Genomic DNA, 18,543 nt, shown 5'->3' with positions numbered 1-18,543 from the left:
ATATAGTTAGTCGTGCCTCAGAAACTCAAGCGCACTGATTTTTCAGTGTAGTCATTTTCTAAATCTAACATTTCTGCTACTTTGTTTTCTCTTTGAAATTTGGTAGTTCACCATCAACTTTATGTCAAACATTCATTTGGTTAAATCAACAGGACTTCAGTGGGACCAGGAAGGTACTAGGCATTGTGTCTTTGCTCTGAAGAGCTGTAGGAAAGATCAGGGATGCTTCATGAAGGAGATGGCTTTATTGGGCCTTTTTTTGTTTTTGCATAGAAGAACTGGGTTGTAGGCCAGAGTTGCAGGTGGGGAGGGGTGAGAGAATTCCCAGTGACAGAGTGGGAAGCGGAACAGGCAGGTCCACTGAAACACTCTGCTGAGGGGAGCAGCAGGTGAGACAGGAGAGGTCTGCTGTGCCATATGGACCACCTCCCTGATTGGGGATTGAACTCAAGCCATAGTGGTGATAGTGCTGAGACTTAACCCCTAGGCCACCAGGGAGGCCCTGATTTTGCCTTTAACAGATGGGCAAGGTTTACAGCGATGGAGAAGAGAGGAAATAGTGGGCAGGAGGCTGGCACAGAAGGGCACTAGGTGTGAAATTATATATCTGTGTTGCCTGGGCTAGTTTGAGGTGGAGGGTGGGTGTGGAGAGGTGGAAGAGATGGGTGTTTGGTGACTCAGGTCTGACTGCCGGGAAGATTGTCCACACAGGTGAACTTCATTCTTTTTAGCAAAGAAGCAATTGACAATAGTGTTTTCATAGGAAACAACTAGCAAGAATGTGTAGGACAACCTAGTGGTATGGAACTTCGCAAAGCCTGGCGATAGACTAGGAAAATCTAAACATGGGACCGCTTTGCAGGTCCCATACGCTTCATTTAAAAGAACTTTACCATGGTGATGTTTACACAGTGAAGAGAGCGAACGATTGTAATGAACTCATCCATAGCCATGTACTTTCCTGCCAGCCTGTTCCATCTGCCCCGCCCCAAACACCGTGCATCATTTTCCTTGTCATTAAAATTTTCTGATTTTGAGATTCACAAGGAGTTGTACGCAGTAGGACAGAAGGTTCCAGGTCGTCTTCACGAAGCTGTCCCCAGGGTACCACCTTTCAGTACATTCACACTCCCTGTGAGGACAAGTCCATCACCAGGCCACGGATGCGCAGGCGGTCCCTGGGTGTAGTCCTGGCAAGCAGTAGGCTGCGCTGTCCAGGCTGGTGTGGAACAGCCTCGCTGCTGCTGGGTGAGCGAGATGTGCCTGTTCCCTGTACTGTACCACGCCCGGGCTGTTGCCGCTGGTTGGATCCAGACATGGAAGAGGCCCTTCCCCTCCCAGGAGTCTCTCAGCTTCTGGCTCGTGGCCACGCTCACTTCCTCCTGGTCCAGCCCACCCTCTCCCTCTTCTTGGAAGTGGAAGTATCCCCTGGCTTCCTTTGCTAGAGTATTTTAAAGCAAATCTTAGACTATCATTTACTCTAAAACCATTTTTATTCTACTTCTCTAAGAGCATTTTGGTTTCCCTTCTAATACGTTATTTAACCATTTTTAAATTGAGGTCACATTGCTTGGATTTGGGATATCTAGGGTACCCACCTTGGATAGTGTCACCCACCAGAGCACCCCCAGTCCATCACCGTGGCCCACTGTGTTTCCCATGCACCATTATCTCAGTGATTAAAATGAATGACTCCTCAAATTTTTTTGTTTATGTCTTTTTAGTAATTTCTCAAATTGAGGCCCTGTGATCCACGGCTGCCTTTTTGGGGATTACACTTTAAATCTCTTACAACCTGTAAATGATTGGCTGTCTTCCCATTCCGTTTGTTTCATTAACTAAATTAGGTTCCGTTACCTGCCAAATTTCCCCTATTTTTAGCTTGGTTGACTGTCTTCTCTTGATTTTTTCCAATGGCTTCCCTTCTTGTCTGTATTTCATGTAAAATAATATTTAGATTCAGGTTTAATTTTCTGGCAAACAGAGTACATAGGTGTTGTGTGTTTTTAATGGACTCTTTTCAAAGAAGCATGATGCCAGCTTATTTCTTTTTTGTGATTTGAGATCGATCAGTTGGTTCCAGGGGCTGTCCCCAGTCACTCCTATCAAGGCGTCGCCCATCAGCTCTCTACCCGTTGTTTAGCTGTGAGAGATTATCCCTTGAATCTGCTATTTCATTAGCGATTGCCAAAGGGAGATTCTCTAATTTTCACTTTACTTTTGATCTATGACTTTTTCCTATAGACTATAGGACTATTTCACCTTATCACAGCAAATATGTGGCCAGTATTTGTTTTTATTTGTCAACTTTCAGAATAAGTTGAGTACCTTAGCAAAATTTTAGGTGGCTGTGATTACAATGGTGGTAGTGGTTGCTGTCAGAAGTATAATTTCAAATTCTGAACTCATATGTGGGATACATAAGTGTGTATATGTATACATAATACAGCCTCCATTATAGTCTCTTTCTCACACACACGTACACACACACACACGTACACACTCACACACATTCATGTAATTCCATTCGGAACCACTTCCAAGTGGCTCTCATCTTCATTTTTCATGAAGGACAAGCTTTTGGATAGCTTTTATGGTTTCAGGAATAACACCAGGTCCCAGGAACATCTTCCGTGCCTTTCCTGTCAATAGCTGCAACCAGCCATTCCTCTATGGAGTCTTGGCTACTTTTAATGGGAAATGGTATTTTCAGTTCACAGCCTGGATGGTAAAGTCCAAATTTTTTCTCTTGTGCTCCATTTTATTGTTTCCTGTCAATAAAGACATTGTAGCAAGAAGAAGAGCTAACATTTTTGAATGTTCTATGTTCAAGTTTTAGAAAACTTGTACTATTCAGTATTTACTGTTGAACCCATGGACTTTGGTTCTGGAAGCCAGGCTTGGCATGCTGTGCCAGCCACCTTACTGTCTTACTTTGCAAATGTTGCTGAATCCTATCTTAAATTTTTTTTTGGTGGGTGGGAAGACAGATAAGGAAGAGCCACGCTGTCAACTGAGTATACTGAGAATGATTTCAGGGTCACCAACTAAGTCAGCTTTGTTTGAGGTGTTTGTATCTAGACAAAACGACTCTGGGGAGGAGAGTCAGAAAAGGGTCCAGAGAGTGTACTGAAAAGAGGTGAATTAAAGCACATCCTTTCCTTCTCCATTACAAGACGGCTGCTCTGGGTGGACAATGTGGCCAGCTGTGGAGCTGGGAGGTTTGTGGACGATGGTACCGTCTGCCTGTGTGGTTTGCTGGACTTTTCCTCAACAAACTCTAGGGAGAGACCTAGAAAGTAAAAGAAGATGGAAGGCAGATGGCTTCAAGAAACTAAAATGAAGAGAAAACCAAATTTTAAGTATCAATCCTGAATCTGGTACATAGGAAGTTAGATCTGAAAAGACACAGTCAGTGTTTCTCACAGGCCTGAGAAGTCTAAGTGTTTGCGGGATAAACAAGTTAACGCTGTTCAAGTACCAGTGCAGGCACTTGGAGTTAGTGGACAAGGCTCATGCTGCATGAATTTCATTGTGGGATAAAGTGATAGGAAAATAAGTGTTTTTAATAAGTGACATCATTGTACATAGAGTGCATTAAAATTCACCTTTCCTGGATAGAAAAAATGAGTTTTGGAGAAATGCCTGTATTAGTACATATAGATGGAGCTCATTTAAAAACTACTGTATAAATTCCACACAGTGGAGGCAGTATAGTTTATGTAGACATCTTCCTACAAATGATACTTATATTTTTTAAAACATTCTACCTATAAATATTGCTGCCACCAACTTCTTTCTAGCCTTATAAAGACATTCTTCATGCTATGTTTTTCTTATTATTCTTTATGGATAGATAATCTTAAAGTGTTAGAAACCTGTAAAAAGAGAGAGCCCTCAAAATTGCTGAAGCCATAGCTTTTGATTAATGCTGACGCTTAATTAGCACTTGCTAGTCGTTGCTGCTGAGAGCCTATCCTTAACTTTGGGAATGTTTTTTTTTTCCCCCTCTTTGTCTGTTCTCAGGACACCCCTCATCTGGCTAGGGCAGAGGGAGAACCCGCTTAAAAGACAGAGGCCAGGACATGCTTTCTTAACATCCCTCAGCGTTTGTCCACTAGATGGTGGGGAAAGGCTTCAGGTTAATGAAATTATTTTCTATCAGGTCTGCCGTTCTAACCCATAACCTTTGAGATCCCATAACCTGGGAAAAACCCCTCATGAGCAATGAGAGATAGTTTAGTCTCCTTTCCAGTTGAGCGATTCACCCATAAACAGCCCAGGAAGGAGTGACAACTATGATATGTATTTGGTTGACTGGATAATGTTTTTTTGTGGCAAGGTAACGCTATCCTGTTCCTGGTACCAGAAATCAAAAAGCTTTTATCTTTTGTCAGGACTTTAATAAAAGAATGGGCACAGGGTGTGTAGAGCGAGTGCAGTTGCGGCAAACCCATAGATGAGGACACAGCGGTCCACTGTCTTAATGGTGTGGGGCTGGCAGCTTGAGCCCTTCGTGTCTCTGAGTTAGTGGCCCTTGATAACAGGCGTGCTTTGTTTTAGAAGCACAAGACTTTCTTGACTGTAGCACCACAAATTCTACACAGTTCCTTCCTGGAATAATTTTAACATCAGTCTGGGAAACCATGTTTTTTTTTTTTTAAAGCATTATTTATGCAGAAATGAGGTACAGGGGTGGCGAGAGGATTCACCAGAGACAGAGTAGTGAGGAGAACAGGCAGAACCACTGAAATACACTGCTGAGGGGAGCAGCGGGCGGGACAGGAGAGGTCTGCTGTGCCGTGTTGGCCAGCTCCCCAGCCCGGGATCAAACTTATGCTGAAGCGGCTGTGGCAGGCTTCACAGTGCTACACTTTAACCCATTGCCCCAGCAGGGGGGGCCCAGCGATCTTGTTTTAACCCTTCCAGAAATACTGACTTGGGCAGGCGAGTGCTGTAGGTTAGCACAGTAGGTGACATTCTTGACACAGGGAAACACAACCCAGATCTACTGTCACATCCGTCAGTCCCACCTTCCGGAAGAAGCAATATACTGGTTAGAGATACACGTTTACACGTAAAGAGAATGAAGTCTCCAGAATTTGAGGTATGCTGTGAAATTCCATACTACTTATCTCTTGCCATTTGACTATCCGTAGGGCTGTAAGCTTACTCAGAACTCACATAGAAGCGTCCAGGTACTGTAAGTCAACCTCTGTGCTTGATCTTTGCCCCATTCTTGTTCTGTGAGATGAAGAAAGCCTCAGATGCACTTGGCTCGGTGAGGCTCAGAAGCCCTTGTATTTGCTACATCTGTGTTTAAAAAGGCTGTTGTGTGTGTCTGTTCCCTATTAGACTGGAGTTCCTTGCTTGCTCTGTTTTTGGACATCAAACCTTATTTTGATGTGTTTTTCTACCTTTGTTTCCCAAGTGTGCTTGCTCGTAAGAATCACACAAAGAACTATAGTTTCTCTAATGACGTAACTTTAGGAACCAGTCCGAGCCTGATCTGCTAGGCCGAGCTCTTGAAGTGTAATTGTCGATCCCTTTCAAGAACCAAGAACTCCATAGTGTGTTCCCATAAGCACTGGTCCCTTGGTGTCCAGTGTTGCTCTTGGCATCAAATGAACAAAAACAATAAAAAAAAATGAGCTTCACTAATGCCCTGATTTTCAAAAAATCAGGACTCACTAAGTGTTGTGAATGATAACACTGATTCATTATTTCTACGATGATTTGAGTGCATGCTATGTGCCAGGCGTCTGTGCTAGGTGCTGGGGATAATCAGCTGTGAACGAGGCAACTCACATTTATGGAAGTGTTTATCATGAGCTGGATCCCAGGCCAACTGCTTCACATACCTTTATCTCCTTTAACTTCACCACTATCCTGGGAGGTAGGTACTTTCACCTTCATTTTCAAATTAAGAAACCATTGTTTCATATGTTTGACTTGGCCAAGGTCACCAATCTAGTGACAGGAGACCCAGAATTCACACGCAGCCTGTCAGGTTGCACTGACTCCGTGGCTCACTCCTGGGCTGTGGAACCCTCTGCCTCACAGAATAGCTGTTTCTTCGCTTTGCCCTTGCTGTCTCAAAGAGTAGATCGCAACCCTAGGTCCCTGTACAATTACCTGGGAAGCTTTTCAAAAATTACCTTTGACTGGACTTCACCCCAGACACACTGAGTGAGCTATTTAATGGGGTCCAGGTGGCAGCATTTTTAAGAGCTCTCTGGGTGATGTCAGTGTGCACTGAAGGTTGAGAATTGCCCAGACATCATTACTTCCTGTCAAATAGATACTGCTTCTGCCGGCCTGGGAGTTTCCAGCATCCTTCTTGGGTCGTTTGATTCTGTATTTAAAGATTATAAGTCACTTTTCTTCCCTTCAAACAAACTGGAAGTTGTCAAAATGCAGTAGATAATGCAAATGTTTCCCCACAGAGGGACATCAATAGAGCCACTTAAAGAGGAATTCTGAAACTTGGTGATCCATTTGCAGGGATCACCACAGCTGGCCTTTGAGCAAAATGGGCTTGAACTGAGAGCATCCCTTAGGTGGGGCACTTTCTATGGAGGCTTCTGCATTCATGGATTCTGCCAGCCACTGACGCCTGGAGTTGAATTCCCTGGTGCAGAACTCCCTTTTCCAAAAGTTCTGTTATAAGACATGGATTTTCCCACATGAAGGCTTTCAATGCCCCGAACACCCAAGTTCTTCAGGGGTCAACTACATAGTCAAGAGTGAGTGATGAGAAATGACCTGGGGTCTAGAATGGTCATGAGCTCTGGGCTCTCTTTATTGGAAAGAGTCAGAGGCTCTAGACTTGCTTTTAATCTGTTGAGGAATGAAAACTTTGTAACACATGGTGGTTCCAGAAGTTTTCCTTTAGCCTTGGTGAGCGCGAGCCCAACTAACTTTTTTTTCATGTTCCAAATCAAAATAAAAGCTAAATAGTTCGGCTTTTGCTAGTTTGGATGTATTGATATAAAGTATATCAAAGGGTTTTTATTTTATTTTTTTTTGGATGTTCTAAGAAAGAAGATTACCCTAAAAAGGAGAACAGATATCTAAGTCTATTCATGTTTGAAAAATACTTATATTAGATTTTAAGTTAGGAATTCTCTACTTCGAGTTTTCAGCAGTTTGTTAAATAGCTGTTATGTGGTCAGTAATGTTTCGCCTTTGTGAAGGTGGCAATCTGATTAATTAATGACACCCCCTTAATAAGATCTGTTCTTGCATGTCTTTAGCCAGTGAGTTGTGACTGTCTTCTGAAAGGGTTCTTGCCAGTGCATCTGTATCCAATATTAAGAATAAACAGTTGAAGTAATCACAAAAAATTCTAGAAAGAGAAAGACAGGGAAAGTAAATTGGGGGGGTCACTGTATTTCCTCAAATTGGAGGCACATCTGTGAGAAGAAAAAGTCAAGGCTACTAGGGGAGGGAAGAATTTCAGACCCGTGGTAAGAGAAAGGAGGAGTATCCTGGCCATCCCACGGGTCTAGGTGAGTCTTAGCCCTGAACTTTAAAACTCAGCTGTCAGTGCGAGTAGGATAGACTTCCCTTGGGATCAAGAATTACTTTATGATCATTGCTAGAGCAGGTCACTGCCAAATCAATAAAGAACAAGCAGAGAAAAAACAACAAAAAGAACATGAAAAATGGCCTCCTTTTTTACATTTCCACATAGGTGATCTCCATACCAGGAGATGAACTTGAACTTGGTTGGGCGGGAGACGGACCTGGTTGGGCGGGAGACTGGAGCCCCTCAGAGAATTTGGGATTCTTCCATTTTTACTGGGAGGGTTGGCAGGTATAACATGTGTTGTTATGTGAGTCCATGAGAGCCTCCGGGGTTCTAACTCCCTGCCTCTCCGTGTGGTGGGGAGTCAGTTGCTCACTCTGAAGCACTCGACTGATCTGTCTGTGGCTTACCCATGACCGGTGGCTTGGAAGTGTCAAAGCATGAGAAGCATGCGGTGAAAAGCATGTGCCGCCTCATCTTCTACATGGTTCTGCATGGGGAGCACACGGGCTGTCTGCCTCTGAGCTCAGGCATGACCTTTTTCCCCGACAGAACTCCCTGAAGGCTTCAAATCGGAAGAAGAAGAGAACAAGCTTTAAGAGAAAAGCCAGTAAAAGAGGCACCGAAGTAAGTGTTGAACCCTTAGCTGCCTCTGTCCGATGTTGCCATCTGGCCCAAGCATTACTTTCTTACGAGCCTCCGGCCACTTTCTCTTCCACTGTCCTCTGAGCACTCTGGAAATGTGTCTAGTCCGCGTGGGTGAGTGTGAGCATGAGCGTGTGTGACCTCCTACCCCTTCGGAGTGAGAGCATTTGCACGTGTCTGGCAATACTTCCCCGAAGATGACGGAGAGGAAGATAAAAGCTGACGTTTGTAGTATGTTGAACATATACAGAGAAAAACCAAACGCCTGGCTTAATTCTCGGGGGCCAATGATAGCTTGAAATACTTCCAAGCTTTTTATGGAGTGTCCAATTGAGAGCAGCCCTATGAAGACAGCAGGGACATACTGTTTTTGTTCTTCATTGCAAGGCTGGGGGGACATGGCAGTGTTGGTGGTTCCTGTCCTGGGCTTTGGGGTTCCTTGCAAGTCAGGGACGTGTGTCTCACCAGCTTTGCTTTTCTTCTTTAGCAGGAAAACAAAGGTCGACCTTTTGTGATAAAACCTATCTCTTCTCCTCTCATGAAACCCTTACTTGTGTTTGTGAACCCCAAGAGCGGAGGCAATCAGGTGAGTAATTTTTCATGAGTTTAACTTAGAAGTGTCTGTGATTTTTCATGTCCAACGCCAATTGAAAGGCTGATGTCTGTCCTACCCCACACTAACTGCAACTAGTTTAGTTAGAACACTTGCGCTAGCCTAGATGCACCAGCTATTTTCGTGTGTGTTGCCAGTATTGGAAAACTTGGACTTTTCTTCTCAAGCTTTAATTTGCACTTGAATCACTTGGGGAGTCCTGGTAGAGTGCTGATTCTGACTCTGAGAGTATGTGTGTGTGCGCGCACACGGGGTGTCGTCGGGGTGGGGGTGCACCGTGCTGAGAACACACTGATGCGCAAGGGCTTGCTGTGATCCAGAACATGTTCTTGCTAAGTACTGATTTTCCTTTGACTGGGGAGGCGACACTGCATTGAGGTTGTGGCCCATGAATTCAGTGCCTGTTCCCGCAAATAATCCAAAACCAAACCCTAATAGCAGTGCCATCCACTGCCAAAGCTTTGCAGAACGCCCAGAACCAAAACCCAGCTATTTATTTTACTCATCTGCTTCTAGATATAAAGCACTGTCATCTCTCATCTCTTTTTAAAACTTCTTGAGCTTCATAACTGCAGACTTTTTTCCAACTTGCTTAGCGCTTACTCTGTCCACGTCGCACTATCCTATATTGCCATCTGCTGGCAGGAAATTTCCTATAGATTTTAAGAAATTCACACACTATTTCATGAAAATAGGGAGAATTCCCAATACCCTGCACAAGTGTGTTGGGATGAACATATTTAGGATGCTTCTGCTTCTCTTTTAAACGACCCCTTGAACCAATCCTTTCTTTTGAACACCGCTTTCACAGTAACTCTGTTTCCCTCGGCCTGCAAGTAAAGATGGTTCTGGGCATTCTGCAAAGCTTGAGCAGTCGATGGCACTGCTATTAGGATTTGGTTTCGGATTATTTGCGGGAACAGGCACTGGATTCATGGACCATAGCCTCAATGCAGTGTCACTCCCCAGGGAAGAGCTGGTCTGTTTGTTCCCGTGTGACCCCCGTCTCTGTGGAAATGTTAGCTTTATATGATATCTTCGCTAGCCTCAGAACTTGGGGTTTTTCTTGGATCCCCTCCTCCATCTGCTTACTAACATCTCTCTACCAGGGCCCAGGCCCTTCTGATCCCCACGACTCTGTGTTCATACCATCCCCAGCTCACACTCTCTACGGCCTCATCTCTGAGCGGGTGTTCTGACCCTAATGTCAGACCCTGCTCCTCCTCACACAGCTCACTGTGAATCCCAGTGCTGGTGCTGTGAGTCGGCTCCCTGCACTGGACCTTCCAGGGGGCGTTGGTCGCCTGGGATAAGTGGAAGGGGCGACTGGTCTGTGGATAGGCCCGTGCTGAGCGGGCTCGCGGCCCCTCTGTGGACAGACTTCCCAGCCCAGGGCACCCTCCTAAGTCAGGGCAAATCAGCCATGGCGGGTGGGGGAGAAGGGGGAGGTGAAGAGAGTAAATAATTTTACATGTAAGGTTTGAGCCCCCAAGCTATATCTAAATACTGGGCAAACCACCTCAGTGAAGGTGTTATTTTCTGCAAAGCTCAATCCTGGAATAGTGAAAGGTCATTGTTTAGATGAAATTTTAGGCTCCTGATGCTCAGGAGAGGCTGGGGAGTGGGTGGGCCGGGGGCAGTTCACAAGCACAGACAAGATCTTCCCATCACAGAAGCCTCAAAAGGTGGACTCAGGACAGCGCACGGGGAATCTGTGGGAAGGCCCCTCCCTGCCTCACTTCTGTTGCTGGGGAGGGTGGAGGCCGCTGGCCTGGTCTGCACCGGCTGCACTAACAGAACGCCAGAGCCTGGGTGGCTGGAAAACTACGGAAAATTTTCCTCACAATTCTAGAGGCTGGAGGTCCAAGCTGAAGGTCCCCACCAATGTGGTGTCCAGTTTGGGCCCTCTTCCTGGTTCAGCAATGACCCTCTTCTCGCTGTGTCCTCACATGGCAGAAGAAATGGCCAGAATTTCTTGGGGGTCTTATATGTGCACTGACCCCATTCATGAGGGTGCACCCGTTGGCCCCACCAGATTGATCTGGGTGCCCAGCCAGTTCTCCTGGAGTCACACTGAGGTATCAAAATGTCAGTTCCATGGCTCTGTTTAAAATATTTCAGAAAACCCCTGTTTTCTGATTTGAATTTTTTTTTAAAGATTTATTTATTTATGCATACAGAACTGGGGTACAGGCCAGAAGTGCAGGGGCAGTGAGAGGATTCACCAGAGACAGAGTGGGGAGCAGAACAGGCAGGTTGACAAAGTACACTGCTGAGGGGAGCAGGGGGTAGGTCAGGAGAGGTCTGCTGCACCATGTGGCCACCTGGGGGCAGGGATCAAACTCATGCTGAGGTGGCTTTAGCTTCTAAGTGCTGTGCTTTAATCTGCTGTGCCACCAGGGAGGGCCCTGATTTGAATTTTTATTGTGTGTAAATGTCATCATTCACGATGAAAAGAATAAAAATGCAGCATATGACAAAATAGGAATTTACCTATGAAAAGCCACCTGGATTTCTGAGACAGCTTTAAAAATATTTTTAGAATGCTTTGAGAATGCAAATTTGTTTTTTGAGGGAGCTCTAAAAACACTTATTCCAGTATCTATCACATTTAATTTGAGAATCATTTTACTTTCATTAAATGGATTCAATAATCATTGCCCACGATAGTCACCATTAGTAGGAAACAGCAATTCAAAAAACTTCTATGGCACTTAAACGGACTCTCCGAGTAGATACATATTAAAGTGATAGCCAAAATATGGGTTTCATTTAAAAAGCAAATAAATGCAGATATTAGTGAAGGAATCAAGAGACATGCAAGCAGGTATCTGTTTCTCCAAAACCCACTTCAAAATTTCCTGAGGGAAAGACCTTTATGTCACCATCGACATGAAGTTCCTGAGAACCTACACTTGACAGGTGTTTGCAACATGAGGGAAGCCCCACTTGCAGCGGCTCTTACTTCCTGTGAAGCACAGGCTCCTGGCACAGGCCGCTCAGTGCACCTCTCCCTGGCTGGCTTCGAGCAGCTTCATCACCACGCCTGCCTCAGGTTTTGAGGCCGAATGCGACGTAGGTTCCCGTGGCTTGTTGATGCTTTGTTCATGTCTTTCCCCTGAAACCTCTTCCTCCTCAGACTGCAGAGAAGTGGTAAACTCCTTCAGCCGTTTTGCCCCTAACGGACACCTCTGGTATACGCCATTCAGTGAAAGGGCTCAGTCTTCAGTTTCAGACCACACTGGTTTCACGTTTCTGGAATTCACAAAGTTGTGAGTGGCATAGTTGAGGAAAACTGGTAACTGCAGTAGCCCACAGAAAACAAACTGCTGAGTCCCATTCAATAAGAAAAAGAGGGCCTCCCTGGTGGCGCAGGGGTAAGCCTCAGTGCTGTCAAGCTCTCCACAGCCACTGCAATAGCGGTTCGCTTCCCGGCCAGGGAGCTGACCCATGTGGTGCAGCAGACCTCTCCTGTCCCGCCTGCTGCACCTCTCAGCAGTGTACCTGGGAGCTGTTTGGATCTGGTTTGAAATGATTTCATTTTAACCTCTGTCTCCCACTGGTTTTTATTTTCCTTAAGCCTTTCTTACTGTCTGGCAGTTGTTCCTTCCATGGTCTAGAAGTTTCCTACATGATAGAAACCAAGGCGAGCTTAGTGACTTCCCATTATCTCCACAGGAGTTACCTTGCTGTGAGGTAGATGGAGATGCTGTGTGAGCTGACTCATGCCTAATAATTTTCCCCATTCCGTGTCATTGTCACCATATTTTCTTTTCTGAATAATGCATAGAACTGCTGTGGAAAGCAAGATCTTTTCTGTCTTGTCCATCTCTGTATTCCTTTACCTAAAACTGTGCATGGGCTGTGGAAGGTGAATGGATGAATCCTGTTCATTTCCCTCTAGAACATTCTGCCTATTTCTTGGCAAGATATATTCTCTTGCCCCACAGTGTTTCCCAACACCTGAAGCTGGAAAGAATGTTCTACACCACACAAGGGATGCCCACTCACAATCGCTTGTGAGGTTCTGTGGTCCGTGAAGTTAGACATCCATAGCTATAGATCTGAGAACCCTCTCCAGGGGGTAGTGGAGTTCAGAGTACACTTTTATTTTTCATTTAGACAGAACTAGAGTCTTTCACTAACTTTGCTTTTTTTTTTTTTTGCAATCTGACTTTACGCTTGTGCAACTCTGAGGGTGTTTGTTTCAACTCTGACAGTTGTGTTAATGACTGATTAGGTTTAATCTGCCAATGAAAAAGCAAGAAATTACTCTCCCTGGTGAGTTAGGATTTGTTGGACCATCATGCAGTGCCATGGAATAAATTACCTCTATCAGAGCTCTATAGAAGCTTCTCCTGGAGGTAAGGGTGGAATTAACAGAACTCAAGAGGGTGTTAAATCTTTTTTCTCCACCCGCAGGACTGATTTAAAATAATACAATGCTTTCATCCAATTACCACTTTTCCTAATGGATGTATTTTAGAAAGATCACTTTTTGAAATAATGGTATCGCGTCTGGCCATTAAGTCTGATAGCCATGCAGGGCTGTGTGAGTCAGTGCCGCGCAGCCCTGGGACACGACTCCCACAGACTCAGTGTGAAAGGAGCCTCGTGGAGGTCGGCCATGTGAGCCTTGCCAGCCTTCATTCATACCTCTTCTGCAAAAGGATAAATAAGGTAATTAGGGTTCCAACAAACACAAATTGAAAATGAGCAAAAACAATAGGGTGTGGCCACACAAACCTTTTAGAGAAATTTTAGATTAACAAAAACAACCTCTTAATGCTTTTTATTTTTGAAAGGTGACAATTGCTTACTGAGAAAGGCATTCCACCATAGCCAGTAGTTACAACGACCCATTCTGTTGCTCTAGAAATGTAAAACTCAGAAGCTAATTTTCTAGCCAGTCAGTTGGAAATTTAAAAATTATTTAATTATTAAAACGACTCTGGTGTTCTCTAGAAAATATAAAGATAGCCCTTGACTGACCTGCTAGCAAGGTCCCTGATAGGGAGCGCGAGAATGAGCCAGTGTTTAGTTAGTGCTAACTCTCCATCTCTCTGAATCGGCCAGGCAGCAAAATATGTCGTTTGGCGGAACTGAAGGATTAGCTGTGATAATTAAGGATAGACTGTTATTCCTAAATTTATAGCAAGCACACGATAATGCAGAACTTTTAAATTATAGGCTTAGATGAAATGTGAAACAAAGGACCTGCATTGGCCTCTTCAACAGCTGACATAACAATGTGATAATTATAAACTACACTTTAGCCTTCACACCCTCCAGGGTAATCCAATGAACAGATTAACAAGCGGCAAAAACGACTACATTTTAGTCCTAAAATGTACATTACGACTAAAATGCACAGTTCTATTTCGTGCCACGTACTGTGATACGTAACCATTACCGGTTCATTTAATTCTCATAATCACCCAGAAAAGTAGCTACTGCCTCCTACTTTGTATGCCGAACTTCCGCAGCACTGTCAGCGCTCCTGACCACCCAGTTAGAACACCCAAATTATTGGGTGACAGTTTCACTGGCTCCAAGTGGTGCTCCCTTACGGTACAGGGTCACCCTCTGGAGTACCAGCCAGCACAGGTAGGTGGGGCGGCGGAGCGGGCAGGACGCAGACAGACAGCTGAGCCTCCCGGCCCTCTGCAAACCTTACTTTCTCTCCGGGCCCTCTCTGGCGTTCTCTCATGGTCTCGCCTGCCCTGTGCTCACTCGTCCTCTTGCGGCGCCCTTCTCTGACGCCGCCCTCATCGCCAAGACCTCCAGGCGCATGCGTGCACTGACGCAAGCATGCATGCACGGTGTACGCATGCGTGCACCGACGCACGTGTACTTGCGTACACGGCCATCTTGCAGGCGTCCACAGTCGGGCACCCACGTTCCCTAGTACCTTGTGCGCTACCATGACCACATGTGACAGCTGCAGAGGCCAGTGGTGCAAAAAGCTTGATAATTCTGTTTACCCTGTCCTCTCAACTACTCATGGCAGGCATATGGGCTTGGGATGTTCTGAGAACATCTAATATCTAATACAGGAACTACCCTGAGGCAACAAACTCCATCCGTCAGATCAGATCTCACTGGCTGTGGTTCATAACCTACTTACCGCCATGGCTCTTCTGATGCTGCTTAATCCCAAGATGTTTCTTTCGTGTCCTTTTTAGTCAATGCGCTTTGAGAAGTGATCTCCACAGCTGCCTCGTGTTTTCCACAGTGATCAGCTCGAACATGTCTCAATTACTTAAACACAGAAATGTTTACATGAGAGAAATGTTTGTGTGGACCCATAGGTGCAGACATGGAAATTGAAAATCGTCAAAGTGAGATTTGATGCCACTACATAGAGGAAACACATGCATCTATTATAGATTACAGGGAGCCTGCGGACTTGAGCGGCAGCTCCACACTTAGTTTGATAAAATCATCCTTAGTGACTACCGTCCACATTCACATTAGGCAAAGAGGCAGATGTAAAAATTGATGTTAAGCTGCGTTAAGTTTCCTGACAACTTCTTACACGGGATTTCATGTAGGTCACGATGCGGAAAACAGCAGATGCTGTAGATGAAGCACTGACTGCAAGCTCAAGCGCCATGTAGTCCTCGGGCATCATGGCGAGGAGTCGTCACAGCGAACCGAGAACTAGATGTTCTCGTCTGCGTCAGAGGAGAGAGCTGAGCTTAACGACATTAAGAAACTAGCCCAGAATTTCACGTTAGACAAACGTCTAACCTGGGCATTTGACTTATGTTAAAAGCCAAAACCCATGATTTAAATTAACTCTTTTTTTATAATTAGATACCATACTGGATAACAGACTTTATTTTTACATGAGCAGCAGACATGAGCAGCTAACATTTGGAAACTTCTTCCTGTTGTCATTTGTTCCCTCACAGGGAACCAAAGTCCTGCAGATGTTCATGTGGTACCTGAATCCGAGGCAAGTCTTCGATCTTTCTCAGGAAGGACCAAAAGATGCGTAAGTCTGGGACCATCTCTGTGGACATACCCTGTAGGCTAGTGAGAAGGCTGTTCCGTCTGGAGCCAAGCTTCGTTTTCTGACTACTCTGAAGTCTTTCCTGAACGTGTCTGATCTGCCTTCTCAACTGTACTCTCTTTTAAAGCTTCACCTGTTGTTTCCCTCTGGACTGGGTTGATTTCTGGAACTCGCTTCTCAGTCATTAACGCACCGTTAATGCACTGTTGCTTCTAGACCTGCACTGTAGTTGGTGGGCAAGCCTTGGACCCTGTGTGCATGTCCAGCACTGGACATGTGCTGTCCTGTGAGCAGAGTGGATCTGTGTGTAGAGGGGCTGTACTTTTTATGAGTATGTCTGTGTCTTTGAATCAGGCTTACGTTCATGTGCATTGAGGCAGAGACGGATTTATTGCAGCTATAGACTCCACACCAGAGTGGGGGAGACATTTTAACTGCTGCTTGACCCCTTTTCAGAGCTTCTTAGACACTTTTTGTGCCTATTTTTGTGAGAAGTGTGGAAGTGAAGTTTAGCTACAGGTGACATCCCCCTGGGCCTCCTCTTTGGAGGTTCATGGTCGTTAAGAACAGACGTTTCTGCTGTTGTCTGATTCTTGTTTGGACACCTATGTATTAAGAGAGTTTGTGTGTCATAAATATTATAATTTAAGTTACCAGATATTTTCAGATAAATAGCAATATTGGGGCAAAGAAACACAGCTCAGACAGTTTCTGGAGAAATGACATTCCTGGTTGAAATGTATCATGGCATACTTTAGGCATTCAGCAAAACACTGAACTTAGAAGTTAATTTCTGCCGTTTTCTCAGTCTGTGAATTTGCCACTAGAGTTTGCTCTATGCCTTTCAGCTGTATTTAAACGTTGTATTTAAATGTTCTGAGGCAAATCTGCTACTCTGGATTTTGCCCTTGTGCATACTTTATTTAAATGTTATTATTTTACTTAGACTTTATGTAGACACTTTGTAGGTCATTAAGGACATGGAAAGAAGAAAATATTTTCAGGAACATACTGTTTGCTTTGAACAGGTGATGTTTTCTAAAAGGGAGTTATGAACAGCTTCATTCAGCATACTTAGTGGCTGCAATTCAGGAATGTAAATGGGGGCGGGGTACCAGTGAGTGGGGAGAGAGGCAGTGGAACTTGGGGGTTCTTGCCGTTTGGTTTTCCCCTTGCTTTTGGGAAGGTTTTTTCGGGTTTAGGGTTGGGGGGACCGGTTTTGGAAATTCGTTGTTCTGGGAAGGGGATTACCTTTTATTGGGAGGAATTCCAGGGCTTTTTGTTGGCGGTTTTGGTTGTTTTTGAGAATAAAAGGAGAAAGACTGAAAAAGAAGAAGGAGCAAGTCACAGCCCATATGGAAAATAGTAACTCAGCCCATTAGTAGGAAGCTCCAGGACACCCAAACCCCCACTTGAGGCTCACCTTGAAATGTCCACCGCCAGCTTCTGCCCCGGCTGTGGGGGCCGTCCTCCCGTGCTCCAGTACAGCCCTCATGACGCCGCGGCTTCCCCATGGACACCCCGCCCTACCCTCTGTAGCCAAGGGCTGCTTGCTGCGACGGTCAGTGTCGTGCACCATTATTCACGACGCCTTCTCTTCCCCCGCAGGCTCGAGCTGTACAGGAAAGTTCCCAATCTGCGAATTCTGGCCTGTGGAGGGGACGGAACGGTAGGTCCTTGGAACGGAACCCAGTTCTCTCCTTTTCTTTTGTTTGCCTGATGAGAGTTCTCTTTCTCCACCCACCCCGCTGTCCTTCCAATCCCCATCCTCAAGGATTCATGCTTGATTTTCGTGCACGGTGTTTCACTCTCTCAACCACAAGATGACCCTGCTTGTTCCTGGAGACAGTTCATTAGAATGAAGATTATAGAGAACTTAATTCCTTTATAAAAGTGGACTTACTTTTACTTGCTCACAACGATTATAGGAAGGGTGAGGGTACAATTGAGTGACTGTGACTTTGTAAGTAGAAATGAAGCTTAGAGTACTGAATTGGCCGTTGATTAATTCCACTTGTTTTTATTTTGGAGAAGAGACAGTATGGGGTGAAGTTTAATCTCATGGAGATATTTTTTTCCTGTTTATTTGTCCCATCTGCTTTTTCATTTGACTTTTACTTAGGCCGAGAATCGAGAATCATGACATTTAGATACTGCTACGAAGTGGACTTGAAGGCTGGTCTCATAGAATCTAGGATTTTATTATGCCGATCTTTGGTTTCCCTCCCCCCCCAATCTTCCTTATTAAAATGTTTTATACTCAGAGGTAGCAACGGGATATTCTAACGTGATCTCTCGTGGTGCATGAACACTTAATGCAGCATTGGAGCTATCTTAGAAGTAAATGCAACTGGAAAAAAAAAAGTGATTCCACTGGCCCTTTAAGATACTCTTGAGGAGAAGAAAATGTTTTCCAGTTAGAGAAATGTCCTCTATCATTCAGTTTTACGTACATACTGCTACCTTGCAAAATTATATCTGACTATCTATGACAATCCTCTTTATGTATCTGGCAGTCCTGTTTCACTTTGCTTACCCCAGTGTTTTCCAGAATTATTTGACCATGGAATCCACACTTCCCCATGGATATTAAATACTAATCAACTGTACTGTTCTAATGGGGTGTACTTAGGGATATGTTCGTGTGGAATTTTCTCAACTCCCTTTGGAAAGAATTATATCCAGACAAATCCTCTGAGGACACACACACACACACACACACACACACACACACAC

At 44.8% G+C, this 18,543-nt stretch overlaps 1 protein-coding gene across 5 annotated transcripts in view; it reads left to right on the top strand.

The window, feature by feature from the left end:
• The window catches only part of DGKI (diacylglycerol kinase, iota), a 276,637-nt gene that overhangs the window by 102,967 nt on the left and 155,127 nt on the right, over nucleotides 1-18,543 (top strand). For all 5 annotated transcript variants that reach the window (XM_012720852.1, XM_012720854.1, XM_012720853.1 and 2 more), the window contains exons 9-12: nucleotides 8,084-8,158; nucleotides 8,664-8,762; nucleotides 15,707-15,789; nucleotides 17,416-17,476. In XM_012720852.1, the coding sequence (XP_012576306.1) occupies nucleotides 8,084-8,158; nucleotides 8,664-8,762; nucleotides 15,707-15,789; nucleotides 17,416-17,476 (318 nt within the window). The remainder of the gene's footprint in view (nucleotides 1-8,083; nucleotides 8,159-8,663; nucleotides 8,763-15,706; nucleotides 15,790-17,415; nucleotides 17,477-18,543) is intronic.

The sequence above is a fragment of the Condylura cristata genome, unplaced genomic scaffold (assembly GCF_000260355.1).
Source record: "Condylura cristata isolate star-nosed mole 26May11 unplaced genomic scaffold, ConCri1.0 scaffold00005, whole genome shotgun sequence".
In the NCBI taxonomy this organism is placed as follows: Eukaryota; Metazoa; Chordata; class Mammalia; order Eulipotyphla; family Talpidae; genus Condylura; species Condylura cristata.
This window is presented reverse-complemented; position numbering and strand designations above follow the sequence as displayed.